This window comes from Watersipora subatra, chromosome 7 (genome assembly GCF_963576615.1).
Source record: "Watersipora subatra chromosome 7, tzWatSuba1.1, whole genome shotgun sequence".
In the NCBI taxonomy this organism is placed as follows: Eukaryota; Metazoa; Bryozoa; class Gymnolaemata; order Cheilostomatida; family Watersiporidae; genus Watersipora; species Watersipora subatra.
In genome coordinates, this window is record NC_088714.1 from 12,990,736 (window position 1) to 13,018,668 (window position 27,933).

Consider the following 27,933-nt stretch of genomic DNA (forward strand, 5'->3'; position numbering starts at 1 on the left):
TGGCCTTTCGCTGAACGGTAGAATGATTTAAAAGATGATGGAATCTGCATTCTGAACAGGTATCTGAGAACACGGAATAAGAGGTGGGACCTTTTGCACTTTTTGTTTCATTTGCTTTGTGTAAATAGCTACTTAACATACTATTGTGTTCGATGAAAACTTTATCCCAGTGCCAGGATAGATTGAAGAATTGGTCAATTCGATGTTGCTGACATCAGCTAGCACTCCATGTTGTAAACAATGAAAAAGGTTCATATTTGCATTTCACTTGTTGATTTTTAGTGATAATTTTTAAAGTATTTGTAAATAATTAGTCATTTAATAAACTGGTTTGAAGCTATCATTTGTTGATTCCCAGTGAAACAAAACTCTTTGTCTGCAACCATAGAGCTCTATTGACGGCATTGACCACTCCAATTGTTTGCTATTTATACGAGCCACAAATTCATGTCTTGCTCTTCATCTTTACATGGTTTTTTTAACGTTTTTTTTAAATTTTGAATAGATTTTGGCAAAAGATATTCTGGTTACACTAGAGACATTGCCACACCAAAGTTTATTCACATTTAGCAGAACACTGGGTCACTAATTTTTACATGTATTTGTATGCACCTGCCAGAGTCCGATGACAGTTTTAATAATATTTATGTTTTATATTTCATAATACACTTACACTTTCTGAGTAATAGATAAACCTCAGCCCCTCACTAATTCTTCAAATGCTTTTAGCCTAAGTCTGATATTAGCTCAGCATACTTCTGCAAAAATAACACAAACTGTTAGACACCTTACTTAAAACCAAAGGAAGTTTTTGGTCATTCATTAAATCAAACAGAATTAATGTTTTTCTTCTAATTTATTAGAAATGCTTGCAGCGTGAGCTTTTGACTATATCTTTGTTAAGCAATGTCTCACATGGCTCTCATTTGAATGTTTAGTAGAAATAAAAAAGTTATGACCATGATTTTAATTTACACTTTTTAACATTAACTACACTATTTAGTGCATTATAAAACCTAAAATGCTGCTTACGCATTTAGTTTAATGATAAATGATGATGATAAATGATGGTGATAAGTGATAATGCGTATGACTTGAGAGAGTGTATTGTTCATAGTTTACACATGTCATTATGATTGTTTGGATTGGCTCATCTAGAGACCATTTTTTTTACACCCAGAGTCAAATGCACCTGTAATTTCAATGGCTATCACAAGCACTAATGATCAATAGGTAGCTAGCAAGGAATGGAAGTTGCAAATTAAACTTGCATAGCCATTATTTTTGGATTGTTTCTACTATTTTTGCAAAACAGTCTCTCACTCTCTCTCTCTCTCTCTCTCTCTCTCTGAGTGCCATGCCCTGTGAGGACGTGGGCGATCACAGTTCTTTACCACGTCCTTTCCCTTATTTTTTTCAAAAATGTTTGCTTTGATAGTTTGGTGTTCTCTCTCTTTCTGGTAGTTAATCTGCCATCCATTAACTTAGGCTTCTCAGGTAGATCACCAACTGTCCACCCCTGCTTTATTTTCCTTCAATTCTTCCTATTACCATCAAGCTCACTAGATCTTCCTTTCACATTATGTGCCCAAAAAACTCCAGCTGTCTTCTCTTGATTGGTTACTAACTCAGCTATCTATATTTTCAAATAGGTCAACTTCCTGGTTGAGACCATTGTTATACTATGTGTAAAGAATGCGCATCTTCCAAAATTCTAACTCCTTCATATCCGTATGCATACCTTGAAGCATTCCTCATGAGTCTTCACAATAAACAAATCTATAGAAATTGTAAAAAAGACAGACACCAATCAATAAGTTTACATGAGTCATTATAATTTTCCTTAATATTTAATAGATAAAAGACTCAGAAGACGATCAATATAGAGAAGTATCTATGAAGATAAATTTTAGATAATTTAGAATGAAACTAAAGTGAGTATTTGCTCCTATAGTGTTTAAATTATCGTAAAACCTTTAATTGAATTCCACCTTTATTTGACCGCCACTATAGAGAAAGGGTTGAAAAATGAAGCGCCATGGCATTCAATTTGAAGTTTTACGGTAGGTAAACTAAACGCTAATAATCCATTAGATATTTTATAAACTAATGATTCAGCATTAGTTGGTTGTACGTATATTGGTTGCTCTGGAATTGTAAAAAAACTAATGGCTGGACTGACTAACAAGAAAGGGGGTGTTAGACTCTCCTTTATGTAAAACAGAGCCGTATAGTTTCACAGTATTCAAATGAATATTGCTGCCAGCCACTATGTCATATCTGATTAATAGCTGCATCTATGGTTTTTACACAAAAGTTAAAACGTAATTCCTTTCAAAGCCCAAACCAGAAACTGGTTGCCGATACAAAACCTATAAGAACTTGAGCTATATATCAATTTAGGTAAGACATGTTTTAATTCAAGCCTTAAAAGAGTTAGTTTTTTTAATAGAAAAAAATTATCTGTAGCCTCTTGTAGAGAATTTTGTCTTCTTTCAAAGTGTGTATAATACAACCATCAGTTTCAGAGCAACTGCTCATGGGAGTGATTTTTGTTGGTTAATGTTGGGGCCTCTCCATTAAACCTTTTATAAAAATAGTGAGCATGGCCGGTTTGTTTGGAAAAGAGTGAGCTCCCATATACTCTTCCATTGGTCGCGGGACTCTGTGAAACTATACGACACTGATGTAGGACTAAACCAATAGCTTACCTAATATGGTTGACCAGTGAAGTAGTACACATTCATTATTAATAGAAAATCCCAGAATGAATAGGAAACTTCTATTATTACTTTATTGTTATTTATTGTTTTTTAACTATTACTTGTGAATTTAACAATGTTAACCAATTAAATTATTAGTAATAAATGCATGCATAAGTCAACAGAGGTGATGCAATAAATTACAACTTTTGGATGTTGATGTACTACTGTATATCAAGTTATTGCTGAATTATGCTTACCTACATTTTCAGTTACTGACCATTGTCTGTTCTCACCATGGATGTGTCAGAGTTACTGGCAGAGGAAGTCTGTCCGTGTCTGCTGCACAACTGCAACCTCAAATACAAAACGGGAGAGAGTATCTCTGGACACTCGGCTATTGAAAGCAAAATAGTTGCCCTGTACTTCACATCCAACTGGTGTGAGCCCTGCCACACATTTACTAAAGTATTGAGTCAGGTATTACATCCTATCCATCCAACTGGTATGAGCCCTGCCACACATTTACTAAAGTACTGAGCCAAGTATTACATCCTATTTGCAACGACTAGCTGTTTGATCTGTCTAGGCTTACAGCACTTAGTATTGTATTTACATTCATAAATACTGTATATACATATTGATATATTCTATTATATATACATATATATATACACTATATAAATGCAAGTATATCGAAATATATTTTTATATATGCATATATGCATATATGTTGCTATGTCGTTATATATTAAACACAGGAGTCTATGTGCGTATATGTAAAATTATTTTCTCAGCTTGTTAACCCAACTGGAATGGTAAGGTCTTCTACCAGAGACCTGTGAGTATGATTACTAGCCTCAAGATCTATGCTGGTTCCATTAGCACGCTTTTCTGCTAAATTTGATGTGCAGTTGTTAATGCGCCCAATTCTCCAATGAATACTGGAGTTATAGTTGTTCTTGCATAGCAGAACTCCAATATTTTTTCAGTATATTTACATACATTTTTAACTATTCGTGATCTATATGTATATTTAAATGCTGTATATATATTTTTTGCCATCGAGAATGGAAATTTATTTACTAGTGTATAGTCGTTTATTATTATAGCGTGTGTTATTTACTATTATTAATGGCATTAATTAATATTATACATTAATTGAAACTTCGAATAAGTGTTGTATGGAGTTGTGGGTTTACAAAATTATTTTGAAAACTCGAACAGACAACTCCAAGATGTTTTGCTTCTCTTCACTACCAAGCACAAACACGGAATGTTACAGATAAAATTTTGAAAATCTGTGAGGGAAAGGTAACTTGTGGTGAGTCTTATGCCTTAGATATTGCAGAAACTTTTTGAAACTCATGATTCTCCCTGACAGCATCTGTATCTCACTGGTTTCCTTATGGTTGGGACTATTGATGCCGGTAGCTCCTCTATAGCGGACATAACTCTTCTACCAACAGACTATATCATTATTGTCTAGCAGACGTGTAACACAGTTACATTGATTAGTTGAATAAAGACTGAAATGGACTTGTTAAACAGGCGCACAGAGCTATGGAGAAGCGAGCATCAGAGTTGGCTGTAGTCAATGTGCCCATTGAGAGTGACCCAGAACAAGCCAAGTATACTTATAGATCAATGCCAAGTCACTGGTTTATAATCTCTCCTGACAACCAGCATATTAAGTAAGTTTGCAGCATAGCAGCAATTGAGCGTTTTGCTGTGACTAGGTATGTAGTTGATTTCCAATATACGTATTAGATGGGTTTTTCTTTATGATGTAATAAAGCTGTCTGAAGCTTTTTGCTAGTGAAACACTAGGTAAGGCAGAATATGCAGTATGAATAATTTTTAGCAAAAACCTAAACTCTAACCCAACACAAAACTTAAAAATTGGAGATTCATGGAAGTTTTTGATAATTTTTGCAAAGCTAGCACTACTATAATATCCATGTATTGTTGTTTAAACAAAAAATTTATATATATTTGCTTGGCAAGCTTGCAGCATTATGTCATAATATTTAATATGATGTGAAATTGATTTTGATGTAGTATTTTGTAGATAAAAACGTTTTCAACTACTAAATGGTAGTAGGACATGATAGATTATTAAGAACAGAGTAGTGCGAGGAGAGAACAACTCCAAGTTTTCATAATCTCACGATGGCTTATTGCAGGGATTTGATTAGCAAGTACAATGTACGCACAGTACCCAAACTTATTGTATGCACGTCAGATGGCACACCGATTTCATACAAGGGGAGATCTGATATTGAATCTAAGCTTGTAGTTGCGGTCTATAACTGGATTGATGCAGCCAAACCCAAGCCTTCCAAACCTACCGAACAAGAGGTGGGATTTAAAAGTGACTTTGTGTAAACACAGTAATGGTAGTGGAATGCGTTCCCTCTGAGGACACTGTGATCGTAATGGTAGAAAGATGTTGTTTCCTTCGTAGACACTGTGGTCGTAATGGTAGAAAGATGTTGTTTGCTTCGTAGACACTGTAGTTGTATTGGTTGAAATCATAGATATAGTAAATCCTAGATATGCGAATAATCAAAACAAGTGAGGCCTATAATTAGCATGACGCAACGTCATGGTGATGTGCAAAACGAATCAGCTGATCTATTAACTCCTATTGACTTAGCACTAAAACTGCTCAATTTTTCCATAGTTTGTGCATCTGAGACTGCATACTTTATTGAAAATATGTAAAACTTATATACAGTAATACTTCAACTTACGAGTGCCCTAACGTACGACAAACTCGAGGTACGAGCCAGCTTTCAAGCAAGTTTTAGCACTAACATACGAGCCATGTTTGAGATACGAGCACGTGAGTCAGTTGCCAAGTATGTCGGAGGTGTTTTATGGGAACAGCATCACTCTGTATTTTTCAACTGCTCAGATTATACTTTTTTACCATGTTTTTTGTGCGTGTTTTTCAGCGCTGAATTATGTGAATTAAAAGTACCGAGCGTAGACTGAAAGTTTGCCAGTAAAAGGATAGATAATGCAAAGAAAAAGCGAATGATAACAATTGATATTAAACGGAAAATTATTAAAAAATATGCAAAATATGTATGCGTGATTGAGCTAGCTCAGCAATATGACAGAAATACATTCACAATTATCAAACACAAGGATTATATTCAAGGCATTTAGTTTGCAAAAAGACTAACCATAGTTTCTAAACGACGCAGCGATCTTCATGACCACTGATGGTGAGACTGCTCAGGCTTTAGATAAAAGACAAACAATTGGCCGGTGACGGCGTAACAGAAACGATGCTACGTAAAAAGGCCGGTGCTATCTATCAAGACTATAAAAAATAGACATTCGGACAAGTTGGCTAGTGGTCGTGCATTAACCCTTGGTGACGACACCTGTGTTCGTCCTGATCGCAACATGTTGAAAGGGCGACAAAGGCAAACGTCCTTAGATAGGTTTCTCTTAAAACGGCCGGCTGGTCGAGAGAGCGAAACAAAATTAGCTAACCAGCGAGAAACTTAAAACTATGAACGCCGAAGAAATTTTAATTACGTTACGTTAAAGATTAAAGTTTGCCTTTAGGTTTGCTTTTAAGCTTGTCTTTTAAGACTTGGATAAAATCCAAATTTATCAAAGTCAGCTGTTGTAATGAAGGATAACTTATCTCTCCCTCTCTGGCAAATGCTAGTGTTAGCTGCTATTGTATGTATTTAATTTTACATTTTAATTAATCACATTTCCTTGCATAATTTTTTATTTTTTGCTTTTTGAAAGCGTGTGGTAAGTTAGGACAATAACCAACATGTTCTTTCTGTTACAATATATTGTGTTGAGTGTTTTATTTGCATTTTTAGAGTATGGAAACCAATTAATATATATTTAATTGTTCTATATATAAATAAATTGCACCAACATGCGAGTAAATTGACATGCGAGCTCAGTCTCTGAACGCATTAAGCTCGTAAGTCGATGTATGACTGTAATGACTTTGGATGAGAGAGGCAAGAATCTTACACACATGGTAATGAATAATACCAATGATTTAGAAGCTTCTATATCACTGATAATACAAAGAGTGACCAAATAGAAATTAAACTAATAACAAACTAATAAGTCAAATGAAATTTAGAAGCAGTTATGCTGGACCACTGTATTAAACACCCATTAGACATGACTGAAAATAACTAGAAGAGATAGTTTTTGTCTAAGGTTGGTTGAACTAGATTCCTGCTTTGAAGCGGCATAGTTTATTCTGATTTTAGTATAGTGATTTACTATAGTTTTGAGTAGACTGTTGGCATGCACTGTACATGTAACACCTTGATTGAGGTTATGTAATAAGACATATATGTTATTGTCTGTGATGTTACTTGTTTAAAAGCTCTCTGTGTGATACCATAGCTCTCCATGTGTGAACGTAGGCACTTTTCTGCAGCAATACATATTCGGCCTATCAATGTGGTCACCAATCCTACTCTGTTTTTAACTGAGATTAGGGTTATGTCATTACTATTTCTACTTCCCACTACTTCTACATCGATCAAGAACTTGATACAATCATCACATTTGAGTTAAAAAACAATCCTCATCACCGAACTCCTCATCTTCACCTTCCTCAGCTTTTGTCTCTTCTTTCTTTTTCTTTCTAGCCAGAGAATGTAGCAGGAGTTGGCCAGTTTTTTTCAGCCCTGCTCACATCCAGATCAATACAGTTAACATTGGGATGTGGTGTGATATCTGCTTTTATGAACAGTGCTCGAATTGCAGATCTAAAGCACTGCACGTCCGGGTTTTTGTTATAGCCACCCTTAGATCGTATTGTGGAAAACAGAATCTCAATGTGATCGTGGTTGATCATAAAGGTTAGAAAGTAGTTGATGTAAGGGTAGTTGCTGAAAAGATATTGAGCAATGCCATGTACAGATTTGGATGCTGGCTCAAAACCAATGATGAAATGATGATGATTTTCCTATTATTTTCCACTAGCAGCTTTCAGCTTGGTGTCTTTAATCGGCATAGATAGCTTATGATATTGTTGAGAACTTCTTGTTTTGAGTTGAAGTTCTGTCTTGTTATGGGCAATTCAGGATATACCTGGGGTGTTGTGGTCTCTTCTGATGACATTTCACTAAGAATTTGGTCTTATTGTTACGTTTATGACTTAAAAACTAGCATGCCAAGCGTGCTTCCACTACTAAACTTATTGCTCAATTGAAGGCTTTGATGCTATGATGCACATCACTACGACGTAACGTCGTGAAAACAACAGCCAATTATAGGCCTCACTTTTGCTCCATTGTAATAATAGCTATTCGCCAATCTAGGGTTTACTATATCTATGGTTGAAATAGTTGTAAATGTTGTTTTCTTCGTGGATGCAGTAGTCCTAGTGGTAGTGAGGTTTTGTTTGCCTTTGTGAATGCATTGGTTGTAATGGTAATGTGAAAATATTTTTGTTGTGGATATGGTGGCCCGAATGACTATGTGTCGTTGCTGTGCATTACTTTGGAATAAGCCATAACCAGTTATTAACGCTAGCTAATATTTAATAGTTTTAAATTTCTGTTAGCAAATTTATTTACTTTGGTCGGGTCTTTCACGATTAAAACCTCACCTTGTTCTATCAGCTACTATATTTCAAGTTGGTCTCAAGCTTCTCATTTTGTATAACATGCAAAAGTTAAAGACATTCATGTGTTACATTTTATTGTATTTTACTCTTTTGTAGGAAGTTAATGACTCACCAAATGATGGCCAAACTACGATATGATTTTTCTATGAATCATTTTATTATGCCGAAGTGTAAATGTAATATTCTCATATAAATTTATTTTGCATAATAAATATGTAAACCCATAATATCGTAAAGCGATTTTCGACAGCTGATGCTATAGATAAAATATGTTGGACGGATAGCTTCACGCATGAGCCATGAATATGTTTGTTCATCGACAAGAGCCAGCAACTTCTAACATGGTTGGGTAATCTCTATCAGTCGTCATCTTCTTCATCACGTATAACAGGAACACCTATAAACATCAAGAGTCTCTGAGTGATGTGCACTTTAGATATACATCTTTGTTACTCATATTCATGTATGTACCAGTAGGCTATATTTTTGCAAATGTATATTGAAATTTATCATAAATAGAGATAAAACCATAATGCTAATAAAACCATCATTAGTAGAGAAATATATAAATTATAGAGAAATTATATATAATTATATATAAATTAGTAGAGAATTATATAGTGTGCTTATCTTTGGCAGCGACTGTCAGTTTCTTGCTTGTGCAGTCATATGGCTGTAGATCTCCCTGATCTACAGCCTGATGACTGCGTAAGCCAGCAACTGACAGTCGCCGACCAAGATAAATACACTGTCTAATTCTCTACTACCGGTAATTTATATATACCCATGTACCGTATATATATACATATACGGGAACATATATATAAATATAGCTCACTGGTGTATACATATACTAGTAGGCTGGTATATATGAATATACCAGCCTACTAGACATACTATATATAACACATATACCAGCCTACTAGAAGTATAGTAGACTGGTATATGTATACCAGCCTGCTATACTTAGAGTCGTGTATAATGAATTTTATGCTCACAATTCATTATACAGTCAGAACATGTCTAGCTACTCACCATCCAATTTCTTTAACCTGGCGAGCTTCTTGCTCGCTTCATCTCTCCACGTGCCAGCCGTTGTCATCGCCTCCTCTAGCGGATTTCCAACGAAGTTGAGCTCAACTAAGCACGGCAGGTCATTCTGCAATAGATTTATTAAAATATTGAACGATATTGCGATTAGCCAAACTCGATATATTAAATTATATTTACAACAATTTTACCACAGTGTTCGACTAGAAAGGAGAGAAAAGTTCATGACATTCTCAGTGCCATATTATAACAACGTATGTAAAAAAGCCATGAAAAGCATTAGCAACATAATTGAACAGATTGCCATGCTAAAGCATCTGGTTCTATGAAAATATCCTGATAGTACCGCTTCTCTCTCGGACAACCACAATGCGCTACTTACTAGGCTAACGCTCAATTTTTAAAATATTTTCATGTCTGTTTGTTTGATAATAAAGCGGTGTGTTGAGCAAAATTTTCCAATTTATTTACAATTGGTTGCTTTCGTCTTTGCTATTATTTTTATTACATTCGGCCAATGTAATAAAATATTTGCATCACATATCACCAGTTTTCATGAAATGATTTCTTGTTTCTAAAATGTATACATAAAAATTTTATAAAATATGAAAAAATATAAAATTACACTGTTTTGAACTGTTTACACATTCAAAATCTAGTCTTGTAGGAATTGGTAAAGCTGAAATAAGCCAAAAAATGTATGTGGTGTGATCATGTCAGTACAAATTTTTATCGGAAACCAATAAAAATGAAATGTTCAGATTTTAGCCTACATAATCATTCAAAACACAATGCTGGTTTGGTTTTGCACAATCTGTTCGGTTTACATATTTGAAATTAAGATGATCAAGAATCAGGATGAAAACAGGATATTTATGGTTATCGACTAAATTCACGATGAGTAACAACGTTGTAAATGCGAATTTTAGTTTTTTAACAAAGGGTCCAGTTTATTTCCCAAACCACTGTAATTGATTCAAAATACTAAAGCATCACACAAGCATCGCTCGTATCGTTAAAATAAAATATTCTATTCAAACAGCATGATCTGGAAGCTTATAAACCACTCACCAGTTTGACAAATTCATTGAGATCTTTAACCGCATTGTTAGACATGTAGAGGACCTTCAGCTTCTTCAGCACGTTTATGCCTTTTAGCTTTTCAATGAAGTTATATGATATCCAAAGTTCCTCCAACGTATCTCCAACGGCCTCCAATCCTGTCAAGCTTTTGATGTTGTTCCGACCGAGTGATAAAATTTTTAAGGCCTCTACAATATTGTGCAGTGCAACAAACAATAGAAATACTTTTTGCAATAATCATATGAACGTATTAAATTTTTATAGAAACTTTATGTCCTTACTTAGACCGTTGAGATTAGCAATCTTTTCTATTTGGTTTGTGGACAAAGACAACTTTTCACATGCTGCGAGAGTAGACAATGAAGCGTCCATTTTTTCTATGCTCGGTATTTGCGCGTAGAGCTTCACTTCCTTGGCTTCAGATGCTTTTGAGCCATTCTTTTCTTCCTAAAATTGGAAAAAGATTTGTAATTGTACAAAAGCTAGTTGATTTGAGCTGCTTCAGCGATTATTATTTTTTTGTAATATTCCGCAACATCTGAATGACGAACTAAGATAGCATAATAACGCCACTTGTATAATGCATGACAAAATAATTTTGCTTCAAGAACAATGCAAGTGAAATTATTGCATATTCATCTACTATAAAACCTTTACATGTTACTTCTTTGGTATAGACTGGAGCAAGAACAAGTGCCACGTGAAATCTCAAGTCCTCACTTAGCATTTATTAGTCACTTGTCATTTGAATATGCAATTTAGGTTTGAAACAAGTTAACAGTGTTAGCTGTGGGTGTGTTAAAAGCATTACTCGAGTCAAGTCAGAGTCAAGTCTAGATTTCAGTTTTCTTGAGCAGCTATAATAGACCGATTTTGGTATAAATTGTTGGTGTTCACAATTTAACGGTAGAAACCATTTGTTAAAAAGCATCTCAGCAGATTAGAATTGCTTCAATTCACCACATGCGCTGAATAATATGTTATGGTTTTCTTCTTTGAAGAGGATAAATTGTAGAGCATGCCTTGTCTTTATTCGTTTCAGTAGTTTTAGATACCCTACTTCTCTTTTATAAATGATATATATATATATATAAATCTAGTAGGCTACGCTTTGTGCCGTTAGAATATTTTGATCTAATAGATGTGTCCCAAACTGAATCTGCATATTCAAAAAGTGGTTTGTACAAGATTTTGTATGCTAGTAGACAGGGTTTCTCTAGAGCACAGCGCAGAGCGCACATCATCATACCAACGCTATAAACCCACCATGTGGGTAATTTTATATCATTGATCATACTAAAACGGCTGCCAGTTATTTGATAGTCTGGTAGTAAAAGAGATGTACTTGAATTAAAGACAATTATTGAACATTTGCTGACAATGAATGACACCTACCACTTTCACGAGCATTCCTACCACTTTAACAAATTAAGTAGAAGTTGTTACTTACCCATTTTGCCAAAGCCTCTTTTATGGTAGTTCCTTTTGACTACAACAATAAACGATCTGTTAACTTTTGCAAAAAAAATTCTATATTTAGTTATAACAAATGACTGCATGCAAACAAACATGTGTTACTTTTTGCCGATGGTTTGGTGGCCACAGTTAATAAACTAACGCATAAACTTTCTCTTTACCATATTAAGGGAAACACTCTTGACTTGCTGATGACCACCCACCCAGGCATGGTGGAAAATCTAGAGATATACCCTAATAGCTTAAGTGATCACAACATCATTGCTTTCTCAATCAAATGTGCAAGATCAATTAAAAGTGCTGCTAAGACTACCATCCTATTATATGATAAATGTGACTTGGTTCAATTCGAGCAGTCTCTTGATCATCTTTTTCGTGATTTAAAGCATGCAGTTACCACTAGTGTTTCAATTGATGAACTATGGGACATGTTCGAAAAGAGCTTTATCCAAGCTATTAACTTATCGGTTCCAACTAAAGAGATAAGGAATGAAAAACATTTGTGGTTGAATTATAGTATAAGGAGAAAATCTCGTAATCAGAAACGACTTTGGAAGAGGTTTAAACAATCGGGTGATAATTTTTTGTTGCAGAAATACAGAAATGAACAAAGGAAGTATAGAAAGAGTATACAAGTAGCCAAAAATGACTATCTAAAAACTAAAGTTTTTGCACCATTGGAACAGGGTAATTCTAAACCCTTTTTTAGACATATTAAATCTTTGAAAACCAATACATCTAGCATTGAGTCTCTTGCCCAACCAAATGGCGAGTTGACAGAGAACTTGCCACAGATTACAAACCTGCTTAATGATTTTTTTCAGCAACAATTTTGTCAGTCTGAACAACTGTTGCATGTCGAACAGTGTGAAAACTGGGCCGCCGATATTACAGCCTTGGGCGTTTTAAAATTGATTAACGATCTTAAAATCAAAAAAGCCCCCGGTCCAGATGGTATTAATGGTAATATGTTGAAATTACAGCCCGAAAAAACTGCAGACTGCCTAACTATTGTTTTTAACGAGTCATTAAGGCTTGGTAGAGTTCCCACAAGATGGAAAGAGGCTAATGTGGTACCCCTTCATAAAAAGGGTGACAGAACAGTTCCAGGGAATTACAGGCCCATATCACTGACAAGCATTCCATGCAAGATTATGGAACACATCATTTTGCATAAACTGAATAGCGAACTAGATCAAATAATTAGCACCTCTCAACATGGTTTCCGCGCTGGGCTCTCCTGTGAGACTCAACTGACATCTACCATTCACTCAATTGCAAAAGCTTTGGATAGAAAAGTACCAACTCATGCTTTAATTTTAGATTTTAAAAAAGCCTTTGACAAGGTCCCTCACATGTTTTTAATTAATAAACTGAAACGCTACAATCTTAGTCCTTTTTTAGTTGACTGGATTAAACATTTTTTAACCGGGCGAACTCAAAGAGTTACGATAAAAGGGGTAAATAGTGAGAGTCGTTGTGTTACAAGTGGGGTACCCCAGGGTTCTGTCTTGGGGCCTAGATTGTTTTTATTGTATATTAATGATTTGTCTGAATGTGTTGATTGTAATATTAGTTTGTTTGCGGACGACACTATAGTTTATGCCTCAATTGATAATTCCTTTACTGTTGTCGACTTTCAGAATAGCATAAACGCTGTCTTCGATTGGTCTCAGAGGTGGAAGCTAGAATTTAATATTGAAAAGTGTAAGGTGATGTGTTTTTCAGGTTCTGCATGTTCTGACGACCAGTTGCCATATTTTTTAAATGGAAGTTTGTTACAGTTTGAAACCCATTCACTATACTTGGGAGTGTGGCTATCTAGTGACCTTTCGTGGCAGTATCACATCGATTGCAAAGTTAAAAAGGCCAGTCAAATGCTAGGATTTTTAAGGAGATCTATATCTAGTGCACCTAAAGCTCTCAAACTACTTGCATATGAATCCTTTATTGGACCTATTTTGGAGTATGGATGCCAGGTGTGGGACCCGTACAAGAGATACGAGGTTGACCAGATTGAGGCGGTTCAGAGAAAGGCTGTAAGATTTATTTGCAATGTTAAAGGTCGCGATATTGGTGTAACTGGCTTAATTAAAGACATGAACCTGGAGACGTTAGAGGAACGTAGAACCAACTTGCGTAAATGTTTGTTATATAAAATGATCAGAGACGCCTGTTCCGAGTCTCCAGGAGCAATATCACACAAGTTTCCTGAGCTTTTTAGTAAAAATAAAAATGAAGATCATTGTACCACTAGAAGTCAGCGTGCCTCGCAGCCCATGAATTTAACCGCAAATAACAACAAGTACCATAATAGCTTCCTTCCGAGAACTATACGAGATATGAAACTCGGAGATATATATGTCATACAATAAGCTTTTTTATTTTTTGTTTTTGAGGTTGTAATTTTAGTCTATACTTTTGATTGTACAAACTTGAGGCCTGCACAATATATTCATATGAATATCTGCAGGATCTATTTATACCGATACCGATACCGATACCATATGCTCATTGGCATATATATTTTGGTTTACTGAAAATAAATTTGTAGCTTGTAGTTGCACGCCAAATTTCACGCTGTCCCGGCCATGTTTAGAATATCAAAATTACTTGACAAAAGTTTAAATGACAAAATATACCCACCATCTTGCTTCGTTTCCAACAGCAACTTGAGCCCGCGGCGCACTTGACAACTCCCAAATAGGTATTTGTCTTAATGTTTGTTAAAGGAAACTCGAAAAGTTTAAAAAGTTATTTGGTGCATCTTTACCCAACATGGCGCTTTCCATGATTATTGCCTGTTATCCCAATCTATATCAAAAACGGGGCCGACTGATACGAACCGTTAGAAGAAAATGCTAATTTTCCAATCAGTGTTTGGTGCGCCTAAATAATTACGGTAAGAGCTTTCGAGTACATGTACTGTTATAGCCACATGTGCCACAATGTACATGTATTATTTACCCTAGCCGTCATATTGATCTGTTTGCTTCGATTATTTAAACTATACATGTGGATCAGAACAGGCATGGCAATGGAAGAATTATTAAACCAAATTACAAGAGTAATGGGCATGAGGCAATGACCTCGCGATTAAACTTCACAGTTTTTACTGCAAAAAAGGGCGTTCTTCCGTCCTTTGTCAGTTACGTAAAGTTCTTTCAAGTTTATGTTGATTTTTTACAAACAGCCGTTGCAGGTTTTTGATCATGCAGTTTCTACATGCATACATGTAATATTTGTATTCTTGCCTCATATTGTACCCTTTTCCATATATTGCTTTATGTAACTGAATTATTTTATTACTTATTTGCTACAAATATGTAGTAAGGGTAATACTAACCATTAGCGCGTTATTAAGGTTTACCACTAGTATATTGGCAGGCCGAGGGCAACTTATTTACAACAAGGTTTGCGATTTGTATTATACCCAAAACATCAAAACTAAAGTAGATTTAAGCTGTATCTGCATATTATAATTTTCAAAAGCTGTTTTTAAACGTTTTCTTTGTATAATATTTTTATACAAATACTTATGCATATTATGTGAGCTCATTAGCTGTTAGCTCTACTCGCAAAATTCATAGTTGCAAGGAGTCTGTGTATAACCTCATAGGTTTACCTGGTGCCAAGCATTAGGCTGCTTGATGTAAAATGATGCAACACTTGGATGGATACAACTAAAGTTCGCATGGCTAGACCAGGCGCCATAATTTTGCGGATGCCAATCTCTGTTACAGCTGGTGGTTACGGCTATTTTATATTATTAATGCTCTAAATAATCAGACGATTAAATTGAGTTCACTGGTTGAGAATTAACAAAACACGCCCATACTAACGTAGTTTTTTGAGTTCGGGGAAACAACTATGTATTTTAATGGTGGTAAGTTAAATTTGTTGAAGTACGTTTGATGTGTTCAGCTGCACTGGATCATGGTTGATGATCACATGACTATTATCATTTTTGGAGTTATGCTCTTTTTATTATTTACAGCAAAGTGAAAGTAAATGAAATATTGGCAAAACGCCACCTGGTGTTACTTCCTGTTCTTTTATATGCAAAAACATGTCTATAAAGAATATGTTGAAGCATTACAACTAAATAAATTTTGGAAATAAATTGGTGAGATCGATCCATTCTTTACTAAATTTTTGTGAGTAATCCTGTGGCTCCTCCGCTAAACGCTGCAACAGGATATGAGTCCAATGACATACAGGGACGGGTATAACTGGAGTGTCTCAGAACCTACATGCAACCTCAGAACCTCTATGCATGCATGCATGCATGTATGCATACATGCATGCATGTATGCATGCATACATGCATGCATAGAGGTTCTGAGGTTGCATGTAGGTTCTGAGACACTTCAGTTATACCCGTTTGACATACAGGCCACTTACAATAGATTCTAAATCTATGCTAAATCAGACACATAAGATCTGAGAAACTAGATTCACAGCATCTGTAGATCATGTCCACAAGACCATGCGTACAGACTGTCCATACAGAGCAATATACAATGTCTCCAACACTTACGAAGAAGCCATGAAGTTCAATAACAGAAATGAATGGCAGAAGGTAATGGATACTTAAATGAGAACCTTGCAAAAAAACCAAACATGAAAGTGAAGCCACTCACTACCCATTAACAGAAAAGAAACTAAAGGGCGCTGGGTGTATGCTCTTGAACAAGGTGACAGTCCTGGCCAGAACAAGTTCAAGGCAAGATATGTAGCAAAGGTTAGACTGATGAGATATTCTCACTCACCACAACGTTTACCCAATTAGAGCCCTACTACAAAAGGCCGCAAAGGAAAGACTACACCTCCACCAAATGCACGTGATGAGGGCATATCTCAATGCTCTGTCAACAGGCAAATCTTCCCGCAAAACCACCTGGCTATGAAATAATGGACAACAGTGGTAGAAAACTCTTATGTCAGCTTCAAAAGCCACTCTATGTCCTCGAGCACAGCGGAGGACTCTGGAATCAGACACTGACTCACTCAAGAGGACTCTCCGCAAACCATGTTGACGAGTGCTTCTATATCAAAGGGGCACAAGACAGTCAAGTCACCATCCTGTTCTGGGTAAATAGCCTAATCATCACAGCCAAAGAGATTGATACAATCAATCATACAAATAATTTGCTCCATAGCAAATTCCGGATGGACTACCGTGAGGAACTGAAATTGTTCCTAGACATTGACTTCCCGCACGACCATGACGGACAACACATGAGTCAACTACAGTACACAGAAAATGTTCTCAAAAGATTAAGGATGGACAGATGCAAGCCCACTGCTACACCTCCTGAAAAGGGGCTAAAGCTGTCTCCATAATCATACAACACAGACCAGATGCAGGTCACTCATACAGACAAGTAGTAAGAGTATTACTCTATCTATTTACCGCAACCAGACCATAAATATCGTATACAGTCTCAAGACAATCGCAAGACATGAACTGTTACGACTCAACACATATCACAGCGTTGAAGCGACTATTCCGGTATCTTCAAGGCCCCAAAGACTACGTGCTAATATTCTCAGCAATTGATCGATGCCAATGACCCATGCGGTCGACGATCAATTACTGGCTACATCTTCTATCTAGGGTCTGGGCTGATTATCTGGAGATCGACGCGCCAACCAACAGTCATGCTCTCTTCAACTGAAGCAGAATACATGGTGCTTGCCAAAGTGACTAAGGAAATGATTTCAGCCAAAATGACAATCTTCTTGGACAATCAGGTTGCTATCTCATTGACAGATGCCAGGCCTGGACGATATCAAAAAGCCAAGCATATTTTTGTTAGATTTAACTTCTTGTGAGAATGCAATGTCGTCATATACAACTACATCCCAACACATGACAACATAGCTGACATGCTGACAAACAAGACAAAGACAACATAGCTGTCTGATGACCCAAACGAGATAATTAATTGTAAAAAAATTTTCACCATTGAGGGTGTGTGTTGAAATGCCATATGACAATTATCATTTTCACAGTTATGATCTTGTTATTTATCATTCAGAGTGAAAATACATGCAGTTTTGACAGAGCGCCACCTGGTGTTACTTCCAGTTTTATCATTCGCGAAATAGATGTCTATAAAAAATTCGTTCAAGGATTACAGCTAACTAAATTCTGGAAATGAATCGATGAGATCTTTCCATTCTTTACTAAAATACTATGAGTATCCGCTAAACTCTGCAACATGATGAACTCTTTTAGAACACTGAAAATAGATTACTCAATGTCATATGGAAAAAGTGGTTCAACTCAACATAGCATCCGAATAATGCCTCTACCAGAAAAGAGGTGTTTGGTTGTAACTTTTTAGCAACCAGGTGCATTTTCCATATAACCCAGAGGCATCTTATAACAATTTTGCATCACTCAAGACAGCGAGTGTGCAGATCTATGTGCAAGGAATGAAATTTATGCTTAGCACATTTTGTAACAAGTTCATAAGTCTATGATGTAATGCTAGTGTGCATTGGTGGCATTTACAATATTTGAAACTACTGTGATAAAACTTTTTTATATTTTTTGTGCGTGTTTAAACTGCATATTTTAAATTCACTGTTTTGCGTGTTCAGCAAGCAGTAGTATTTCATCATCTAATTTGTTTGAAGCATCATTTGGAGAACATTTTTTACATAGTTTTTCTTGTAACGCTGACAGTTTTATTTTTTCAATTTGTATTTTTTCTGGGTTTTGGATCAACATGCTAAAGTCAGGTATTATAAAGATACCTTTCATGAGATAAATTAAACTACAAACCGTGCAATAACTATTAAACTTTTGAATTCAGGGATAACCATCTGAGAATATGTTTTAGTAATCTTGCATGTTATACTTTATGAATAAGAGTTGCTACAAATCTTCATAAGCCTCTAAATTTGACCTCAAACTTACCATCTTACATTCTTGAATAAGTAATGTACATATTAATGGTGCTATTACTTATATTTTACCTGCGCACTGCTAATAGGCTGAGATAATAATAAACCGCTTGTTAGCACATGTCTGTTTGTGTGGCTATGAATTCTATTGTAATTTTTAACAGTTTCCTCTGCTTTATAACATTATGTCTTCATAATGAGATATATATGTTAATTTGTGTGTTTAGATAAAGCTGTATAGTTGCCGCCTTCTATTATTGGTCACTAAGGTATCTTATTTGTAGTAATGCCAACATAATGCTAGTGAATAACTGTGTCATTCTAATCCTTTTCCGAGTCACAAGTTATTTTAAACTGTTCACTAATCAGATTTCTTGCCAAGTCTCTTTTGATGCACTTATACGGCATCATTTCCTGATTGATGCCATTATTTTACAAGTGGACCGGTGATATATAACATTTAGCTCTGTCAACCATGCCCATTCTCTATGTTCAATTCATTGTGTATTTTGTACAATGTAACTAAGTGTATGATTCAGTATCAACTATGCGTAACTAGCCATATTGGTGGTGCCTTCTCAAGTAGCCTTCACAAGGCTAGCCTTCTTATCTGATTTTGAATTGCTTTAACATGGTCAACTCTTCGTGATTACTTAATCTTAATATTGTACATTATTATTATCAGTTATTTTCTCACACGATAGGAGTTAGTCAGAGTTGACTTGTTTATTTTTACATATTATCAGGAGCCTTTTACACTTTCATGTCATTTTCTCCTACTCACCTCTCAGTTTTACTGATTAGCTACAGATTTTGATAGCTTTTACCTACCAGAAAGTCAGCTGATGATGTCATTCTGTGAATCATCGTTGCAGATGTTGAAAAGGCTAGCAGCGAGATGCCTGTCCACTACCTCTACGTCTCATCAAAGACTCCTAATTCCTTGGTTTCACATACAGCACAGGTAATGCTTTGCTGATCAATATTATACTTCTTCTATTATTGATAAACCACTTTCTTTTTATTCCTCTGGGACCCTATTTATCGCTTCGTTTCCTATTGCATTTGCTTAGCTTGTTTACAGTGAATGCTAATTCCTACCTGTTCATGTCTTCAGCGTTTATTACAATCGTGTGTCGATTGTAGCATAGCTAAATACTTTGGTATGATTAGGTGGCTTACTCTATGGTATTTTGATGTTAGATGCTACATCATGTATGAAAGACGTTGCCACCACAGTAGATACAAAAATACACAAGCTATTGCCATAGTTTCCACTCTGTTTGGAGAATCATTGTCAAGCTTGGCCCGATTCTAAATATCCCTTTTTGTAGCTGGTTTACTATACGGATGTACTCTGCATGTGTATGTAGGCAGATATTTTGTGCATGAACATGAGTAAATACAACAAGTTTGCAAATTGATGTTAAGGGTGCCGGAGCAGAGGAAGAGTGAGGTTGAAAGGTCATGGTCTAGTCTACATTGTGCTGTCAAATGTCAGACATTAAACTATTCCACGCAGTCAGAACTAGCGGTGAGTCTATGTTGTTGCTTTACCTTTCCGAATGCAGGTGAAGAAGGGGATGCGCCGATCTCATTCCTCGCTCCCCCAGAGTTGGCTATGCTCAATCTTTTTACACTCGAGCGCCTCATTTTCCTTCCTCCTTCCTCCTTACCCTCTGAAGTTGAATAGAAATGCTGACTTGATTGGGAAATAGCAGATGTATAGAGATAGTGGCAACTGCCTATTGATATAGCCCTCTGGCTGCCCGCCAGCCGTTCACTATGGACTGCTCTATTACGAATGACCAACTGGAACTTTAGCCATCTCTTACCTTTGCTCGTCTCGCTATATCTGACTCGCGTAACCTTCCCTTCACCTTGATTCCTATGGCAAAGCCTGTAGTGCGTCCTCTGGTCTTGCTTACCCTGTATCTACTGATATGTTTGATTGCATCAGTCCTTATAATATCACTTACTGGTTAATAACCATGTTTTGTCTTATCTCGTCGGACAGTGTATGTCGGAGACACTGGAAATGGTTTGTAAAAAGTCGAGTCAATGATTGGACAATTGAATGTTTAGTCTATCCATCGCCCTCTTAAACAGTGTTGTTATCTCATCCGCACAAATTAAGACTTGTGTTTGTACTCTTAATCCTTTCTGGCTCATTGAATAATAGGTGCTTGACAGATTCCTACGAATCCATTTCATCATATATCCATAACATTTCATGATATATTCATATATCCATAGCATTTCCTTGCCCTTTTTAAAATCCACCAACTGGTAATCTCGCGTATTGTATAGGTGCGAGCAATCATATACAGTTAATCTTCAGCCTACCCTCACTTCTACATACAAATCTTTCGACTAGCAGAGTAAAATTTGAGTAAGTGCTTGTCTCTCAATAAGAAGGAATTTTCAGCATGCCAACTCTGAAATTTTTATAGTTTAGTGAGCAAAAGTAAGAAAACTGGTACGAGTCAAGAATAAACCATAAATATAGTTTTAAGAACTACAAATTAAATCGATATGAACTATATTTAGCGTAAATCAGAATAGTTTAGGTAACATATTTCTATCATTTGCTCCATGAATGAACTCAGCAATGCCAAGTCTAAAACTGAGTCTCTGAGGGGGAGAGTAACAGCAAAAATATATTTAAATGCCTGGCTACACACACCAATGAAATGCATCCTCGACAAGTAGTGTAAATATTTGTTGTGGCTAAACATGTGGACGCACTTAAATGACGCATCTTGTTGACAAATAGATCAACCAATAAGGATATGCCTCATTTGTGTGAAGCCCATGACATCCTTGTTGCATTTTCTGACCCGCTTTTTTGTGTATCATCAGAATACGTATTTATTATCTAACATGGATAATGAAAGTTTTGAGAGAACAATATTATTTGTGCAGCTATTGGTATGGCTATATTTTGCTAAAAAAAATGCTATACATTACATACGACGAGGAAAACCGCCAAGTACAAACTCACTTAAACTAACATCCAATAAACTACAAAAAAGGGCTTTAGCATATGTGCTTACCAAAAGCACTATCCAAAATTGTTTATGAAATGATCTTATTTGTAATATTAGCTGTCATATTGTTACAAAGAATATCATTCTCTGCACATAAATAATTGTTTGCGTGAAACACTGTTGTCATCAGCGTTTAGAAGTCAGTTTTGCATGCAATTTGTTACACTGGAAATGGACACAATTGAATAGAGATCATTATAATCAACTATTTTAGCAAATCATGAAATGCATCTGTTTTGTCTTTTTCGCATAGACCAACATGTCGGTTGTTGAAATGACACGTCATCGATGTGAACGACGTGTTTCTTCGGTGTGGATAGCCAGGCCTTTATTGCTTATTAAAGTATTTTTACATTTAGTTGTTTTTTTATAGTTTTATATAATATATTTGTTTTATATAGTGTTTTATAATATATTTGTTTTGTCTAGTATGATATATATTTGTTTTATATTGCATTTTATAATATATTTGTTTTGTCGAGTGTGATATAATATATTTGCTTTTATTGTTTTTTATAATATATTTGTTTTAATGCTGTAATTACTTTAAGTATTTATCATTGCTTATTGGGCTCTAGAATAACGTAAACAAAATACAATAGTCTTACAGAAATAGTCGTTCCACCGTGTAGGATTCACTTCCAACACAAGAAGTAAATATTATAATGGGTTAACGTTGTGAGTCTAGGTCACACTGTACCAATGTACTGTACTAATATTGTCACTTTGGTACATTAAATCGCCATGAAACTGCGCTCTCATCATTCTGATATGCTACAGTGTTTTCTTATAGCCGCCCTCGTTAGATACACAGCCTACAGAACCTGATGTTCTATACAGTCAAGTACATGTAGAGGTGATGGCACACGACCCGTCCGTTCTCAACAGTTATGAGTTCTTTGCTACAGAAGCTGCCAAACTATTAAATATACCGTGTCAAAGGTTAGCTGTGCTAATATAGGGGTACATATGAAATATGTAGCATGAGGCCACTGAACGTATGAACAGTGTTACACAGCACAACTTCTACTAAGAAAGTTAATAATTCCCTGCTCCACTTTTTATGTTAAATCATTGTAATTGTATGTTGGAGCAAATATGCTTATAATAATAATGGTAACTTTTTAACCACTAGGCTACTGTCTAAAACTGTATAGTCAGTACTCAATAAATACTCTCTGCAATTAGACATAACGTTAGAATAAGTACATGATATGGGACTGTATTATAAATAACAAACTAGAATAATAATCGGTGATGAGAGAGTTTGTTAGCATTTTACTTTAGAGGCACATCAGCCGGTGTGCAGGGTCAGTGATACCCACAATCCAGTGGACTCTCACACTTCCACGTACTCCCTAGTATCATGTCAACGGGTGTGCTGGCTCAGTGATGTGCCGGTTTAAAATTGGGGGTTGTGCTACAAATACACAGCGTAACGAGCTCTGACTCAAGCTATGTAGAATTTAAGCTTTTTTAAAATTTTTTGTTTTATAGTTTTCATACTTTTTCATGTTACATCTTTAGTCTTCACTAGCCTCTTTCTCTTATGAAAATGTGGCATGTCGGAAAAGTCAAGTATTTGCTTAAACTTTACATTGCATGTTATAAAATTTGTGTGTTGAGGCAACCGTAGGTTTACTAAATCAGATCTTGAGTGATAGCAAGCTATTGCAATCACTCATATATTCTATATTAAAAGCTATGAAAACTTCTAGTCACACTTAACAGCTTAGCCTTAGAGTTTATGTCAAAGTGAGGCTTCAATTGCTTATTTCATGTTGCATTTCACTAGTTGGGGTCAACGAGCTAAGTTGATCAGGCCTTGATATCTTATTTTCTCACTATAACATTACAATGAAAAAGCTGACTAGTTGAAATTCAACCCTGAATTATGGTCTATCTATTGCTGCCCAGCTACAGATTCTGCAACAACGTAATTGCTATTAAATTTATTTTTAGATAATTTTCTTACAAAAAGTGAGTAGTGATATTCTTAAAAATGTTCTTTGTCAACTGAATTTTCACTTCAAATAATATGTAACATTTTACTAATTATGCTATCGAAATGCTTTGATTTGCTATTCCATAAACATGCCAACATTGTATAAAAGGTCTCTGAGATAGACAGATGGAGAACAGACAAGTTACTGTTAGTCAGATACACAATGTTATGTATCATTGAACCAGCTTAGCTTTTGGATTTATCCATCAATGTTAAGTGTGATCTTACACTATGCCCAACTTCTAGTTCCTTACTGAACATATTGACTCCACGTGCAACGACCTGTCTAGTCATTGGAGAAGACAATTCTTGACTACTATTGTAAAGTGACCTAGAATAGTTAATCGTTAACTACTCCAGCCTATCTCAAGGTCTTCAATGATGATTGTTTGCTGACCATGTTTGCTAAGCCAGCCCTTTTTCCAGCCCTTTAAAGCCTCCTCGTGAATGCTCTTCACAAAATTTCTGAATGTTTGTTCCTATCAATGTGATTTTTTAAGGAACCAAAGATAAAAAACCTTCGGGCTTGTCTTTTTGCGTTCCGTCACAACAAGTCCATTACGGATCTATTTAGCCACAAAGACTTTTATTTATTTTTATCAAGTTTTACTGCAAAAATTATGCCGAGTGTTTTGTTAGTATTTTGAAGATGAAATATTGTATGTAGCATTAAATGGGTAGGTGTGCTGTGATCTATTTCATTTTTATTGCAATGCTATATTCGTAGAAATGCTGAAATCGCAATAAGTCATTCAAGGTTAGTTTAAACGAAGTTACGTGTCTTGCATTATGATTAAGTTGAAATGTGTTGCATTAATAGCTGACTACTGTGGTTTATTGGAAAGAGGAGATCTTCAGCTGAGCATTTTGATCTGAAGTTGATCTGCTTGGTACGAAAACATTAAAAAAAGATAATTTGATTAGTTTTATAATATACCTATTTGTGCCTTGAGTTAGTAGGTTGTTAATAAAATGAGATTAAAAGTGCCTGTGCTTTCACTGGCTGTTCATTCTGACTTCTCTGAGACCTTGACCTTATATTTACTGAATAAATTTAGTGAAACTCCTCCGAAGATAATCGACAAACGAACCTTGCTCAAGTCACGCCATGTCCACGGCAAATATCACAAGGTGCAGTACGAGATGAGAACTCACTTCAAACTTATTAAGGTGAGTAATGTTTACCGCAATATGTCAGCAGGAAGTGACAAAATAGTGTTGAGTTCAGGTAGTGCCAAGTATTATGTACTCTACAACATGAAATACACAATAATCATCATTTTAACAGCCTATCATACAAAGAGCTGACCAAGAAAGGCAAATCTTTCAGTTTCTAGCCTTTGATTCAAGTATAACAGGTTATTGTAAAACATTGTTAAACATTTTTGTAACACCTCCTTTATCATCTTGTGCATTGACCTGAGTTTTTCTCCATGGCATATTGAGCTACATAACTCCATGTCATTGATGGACCTGATGTGCTGCCAGCCTGCTGATAGATTTTATGGAATATCTGCCGACTCTAGAGTATTTTTCAGCTCAGTCGTCTGACTGGCTCGACTGCCGATACCTACCTAGAGTACATCCAGAGAAACTTACCTGAGGGAATGGCTATGAAAGTATCCAAGGTACCTATCTCTATTAGATATACACGTATGTGATACCACAATGTGTGTTTGTGTAGTGAACATTGCTTGGAAACCAAGACTTATGCTTATCATAAACCAAAGTCATCACTAAATCAACTAGTGCAGGCTGTAACTGTTCATATGTAGGTCAGCGCGTGCAAGGTCACTTTGAGCTGTGTTAAATACAGGAAACTCCCAGTGCCTGCCTACAGTCAAGCCTTGATATATCAAGTTAATCCATTCCAGTATTTGCTTTGTATGTCAGACCGTTGCATGCTGGAGAAATTATTCTTATAAAAATACAGCGTATTTTTCTAATTCATTCCAAAGCACAAAACAATGATAAATACACCAATTAATGTAATATGGCATTAATACAAAATAGTTAGTGTATAAACCTATCTACAAAACCAAATTTAAAAACCTAAATTGTATGTACAATCTACATTATATGTAATGTACATTATATGTATGTACATTATACATTAATGTATTGTAGATTACATTAATGTATAATGTAATCTACAATATACACTATTATAAAACTCATAATAACATAGTATTCAGTAAAAAGATTTATTTTGTTATTTTGTTGTACAATGCACAAGTTCAATGAAAACAGTTCAATGAAAACAGTTCAATCTTGTTGTATGCAGTTAGACTAGCATTACATATATTTCAATTAAATGTCATTTTACATTTTGAGTATTTATTTTGTGTCTGCTTACCTATATTTACTAGTACTGATGTTATTATATACAGTAATAGAACAAATGTATCATTTGAAACTATGTAAAAACACTAATTGTAAATATCAAGGTTTATGTAAAACTTACATTAATGAAGCGATAATCAGTGAAAAATCTTTCTATTGCTGCTTTACCTTGCGAGTCCCATAAACAGCAGCGTAGGTTCAGTGGCCCAGCAAGTGATGAAAGCGCATCGCATAATTGATGTCTAACTCTCATTAGGTGTAGTTTACAATAACTTAATCTATATAGTTTTATGTGTTATTTTTTATTTTAATCCGCTTCCTTATTTCTACTTACACAATTTTAATGTTTTGAGAAAGTTTGCTCGTAATATGTCGACACAAGTATCTTCTAATATTTTCCATCATATGTTAAAAATTCGTATGTAGAGGTGATAGCGAGTTGATGCTTTCCCCAATTTGCTCCTAAGATTTGTGCTAAGTAAGAGATTTGGGGTGAGAGTATTTAAGCGGTTTTGTTGGATGTTCTGCAAATCTTGAAAAGATAGCGCAACTCCGAATCGTTGAAATGAGAGGGTACTGAATTCGTTGGCAGCAGGTAACTCTGAACACATTTATCCAAGCATAGAAACAGTGATTCAGAATGATGCTTAACTTGGCTTCATAGAGTTATAGAGGTAATTATTTGACAAATTTATTCTTTAATTATTGTAGACAAGGATAGAAGCGCTACCAGAGCATATTAAGAGGCCTGAACCGGCCAAAGGAGGAGAGACTTCACCGGAAGTCAGCTGAAAGAGAAATGACTGAAAGTATAAGATGATGAGTGTATAAAATCTGCATCTGTTTTATTCATTGATAAGATCCTTTCATAGAGGCATCAAGGTATTGTGAGAACATGAGCTGCCTTGCAAAATAGAGAACTAATCTAATATACGAGGAGAGTTGGGAAATAATATTTTATGTCATTGTTGATCACTTCATCGTTACCATTATGCATTCTACAGTCATATTTTATTGAGCTTAACCAGTAACAGTAAAATTTAAAGTAAAAATCGATTGAAAATATGTTTGCTTATTCAATTATCAAAATATGTGTTGTATAAATATAATATATACGGAAAAGTATAAAAAATGAAAGATACAGAAAAGATTATGAACAAAAGAACAAAGCAATCAAAACACAATTGTGCCCATGAATAGATCTACTCAGTGTTATGATAGTGCCTTGGCGTAACATATTCTCCTATATCTATGCTTACTCTTTCCGAGCTAAAGAGCAATAGAGTGCGAACTATATGAAGAGCATCAGGCATGATAATCACAAACTAATGTGCTGTATTTACCCTACACTTACTGTATGTTAACAACATGTGGTAAGTACCGAGCGGCATGCCGTACATACAAAGGTGAGCGTTACGTACAATAAGTAGCACTTCCTTCACCTAAAGTTTTGCAGAGCCTCCTGCAGGTCAAGGACAATTCGACTGAAATGAGGTCTTCGGTCAGGACGCTCATCCCAACAGTCTCTCATGAGAGAATATATGGCATTGGGGCAGCCTTCCGGACAGGACATTCTATAGCCTGTAAATAGCATATGCGTGTACTGTAAAACCATATGACTGCCATGGCGCTCTAATTTTCAACCCTTTCCCTTATAGCGGTGTTTTATTA

At 35.6% G+C, this 27,933-nt stretch overlaps 4 protein-coding genes across 8 annotated transcripts in view; 2 read left to right on the forward strand and 2 right to left on the reverse strand.

Moving 5' to 3' along the window:
- LOC137400285 (nucleoredoxin-like protein 2) lies at nucleotides 1-8,559 on the forward strand. Of its 2 annotated transcripts, XM_068086616.1 has the most exons (6): nucleotides 6-83; nucleotides 1,858-1,934; nucleotides 2,975-3,182; nucleotides 4,254-4,396; nucleotides 4,889-5,063; nucleotides 8,434-8,559. In XM_068086616.1, exons 3-6 carry the CDS (start codon nucleotides 3,000-3,002, stop codon nucleotides 8,473-8,475), a joined length of 543 nt encoding a protein of 180 aa, XP_067942717.1. In that variant the 5' UTR covers nucleotides 6-83; nucleotides 1,858-1,934; nucleotides 2,975-2,999; the 3' UTR covers nucleotides 8,476-8,559. The 2 variants fall into 2 exon arrangements, with proteins under 2 accessions (XP_067942718.1, XP_067942717.1); XM_068086617.1 differs by lacking the exon at nucleotides 1,858-1,934 and having other exon boundaries at nucleotides 1-83.
- On the reverse strand, nucleotides 8,515-19,759 carry LOC137400284 (dynein axonemal light chain 1-like). Of its 2 annotated transcripts, none has more exons than XM_068086614.1 (6): nucleotides 19,696-19,759; nucleotides 11,921-11,959; nucleotides 10,752-10,917; nucleotides 10,459-10,658; nucleotides 9,373-9,496; nucleotides 8,515-8,734 (listed from the first exon to the last, which is right to left on the reverse strand). In XM_068086614.1, exons 1-6 carry the CDS (start codon nucleotides 19,729-19,731, stop codon nucleotides 8,697-8,699), a joined length of 603 nt encoding a protein of 200 aa, XP_067942715.1. In that variant the 5' UTR covers nucleotides 19,732-19,759; the 3' UTR covers nucleotides 8,515-8,696. The 2 variants fall into 2 exon arrangements, with proteins under 2 accessions (XP_067942715.1, XP_067942716.1); XM_068086615.1 differs by lacking the exon at nucleotides 19,696-19,759 and adding an exon at nucleotides 14,593-14,630.
- On the forward strand, nucleotides 14,795-27,629 carry LOC137400283 (small ribosomal subunit protein uS10m-like). Its single transcript, XM_068086613.1, has 7 exons — nucleotides 14,795-14,848; nucleotides 19,740-19,828; nucleotides 20,296-20,398; nucleotides 22,708-22,856; nucleotides 24,978-25,089; nucleotides 25,458-25,547; nucleotides 26,974-27,629. The coding sequence occupies exons 2-7, from the start codon at nucleotides 19,740-19,742 to the stop codon at nucleotides 27,052-27,054; spliced, it is 624 nt and encodes a 207-aa protein (XP_067942714.1). The 5' UTR covers nucleotides 14,795-14,848; the 3' UTR covers nucleotides 27,055-27,629.
- LOC137400281 (tyrosine-protein kinase Fer-like) overlaps nucleotides 27,091-27,933 on the reverse strand; it is a 41,352-nt gene continuing 40,509 nt past the window's right edge. For all 3 annotated transcript variants that reach the window (XM_068086609.1, XM_068086608.1, XM_068086610.1), the window contains one exon: nucleotides 27,091-27,843. In XM_068086609.1, coding sequence (XP_067942710.1) covers nucleotides 27,701-27,843 — 143 coding nt within the window. In that variant the 3' untranslated portion in view covers nucleotides 27,091-27,700. The remainder of the gene's footprint in view (nucleotides 27,844-27,933) is intronic.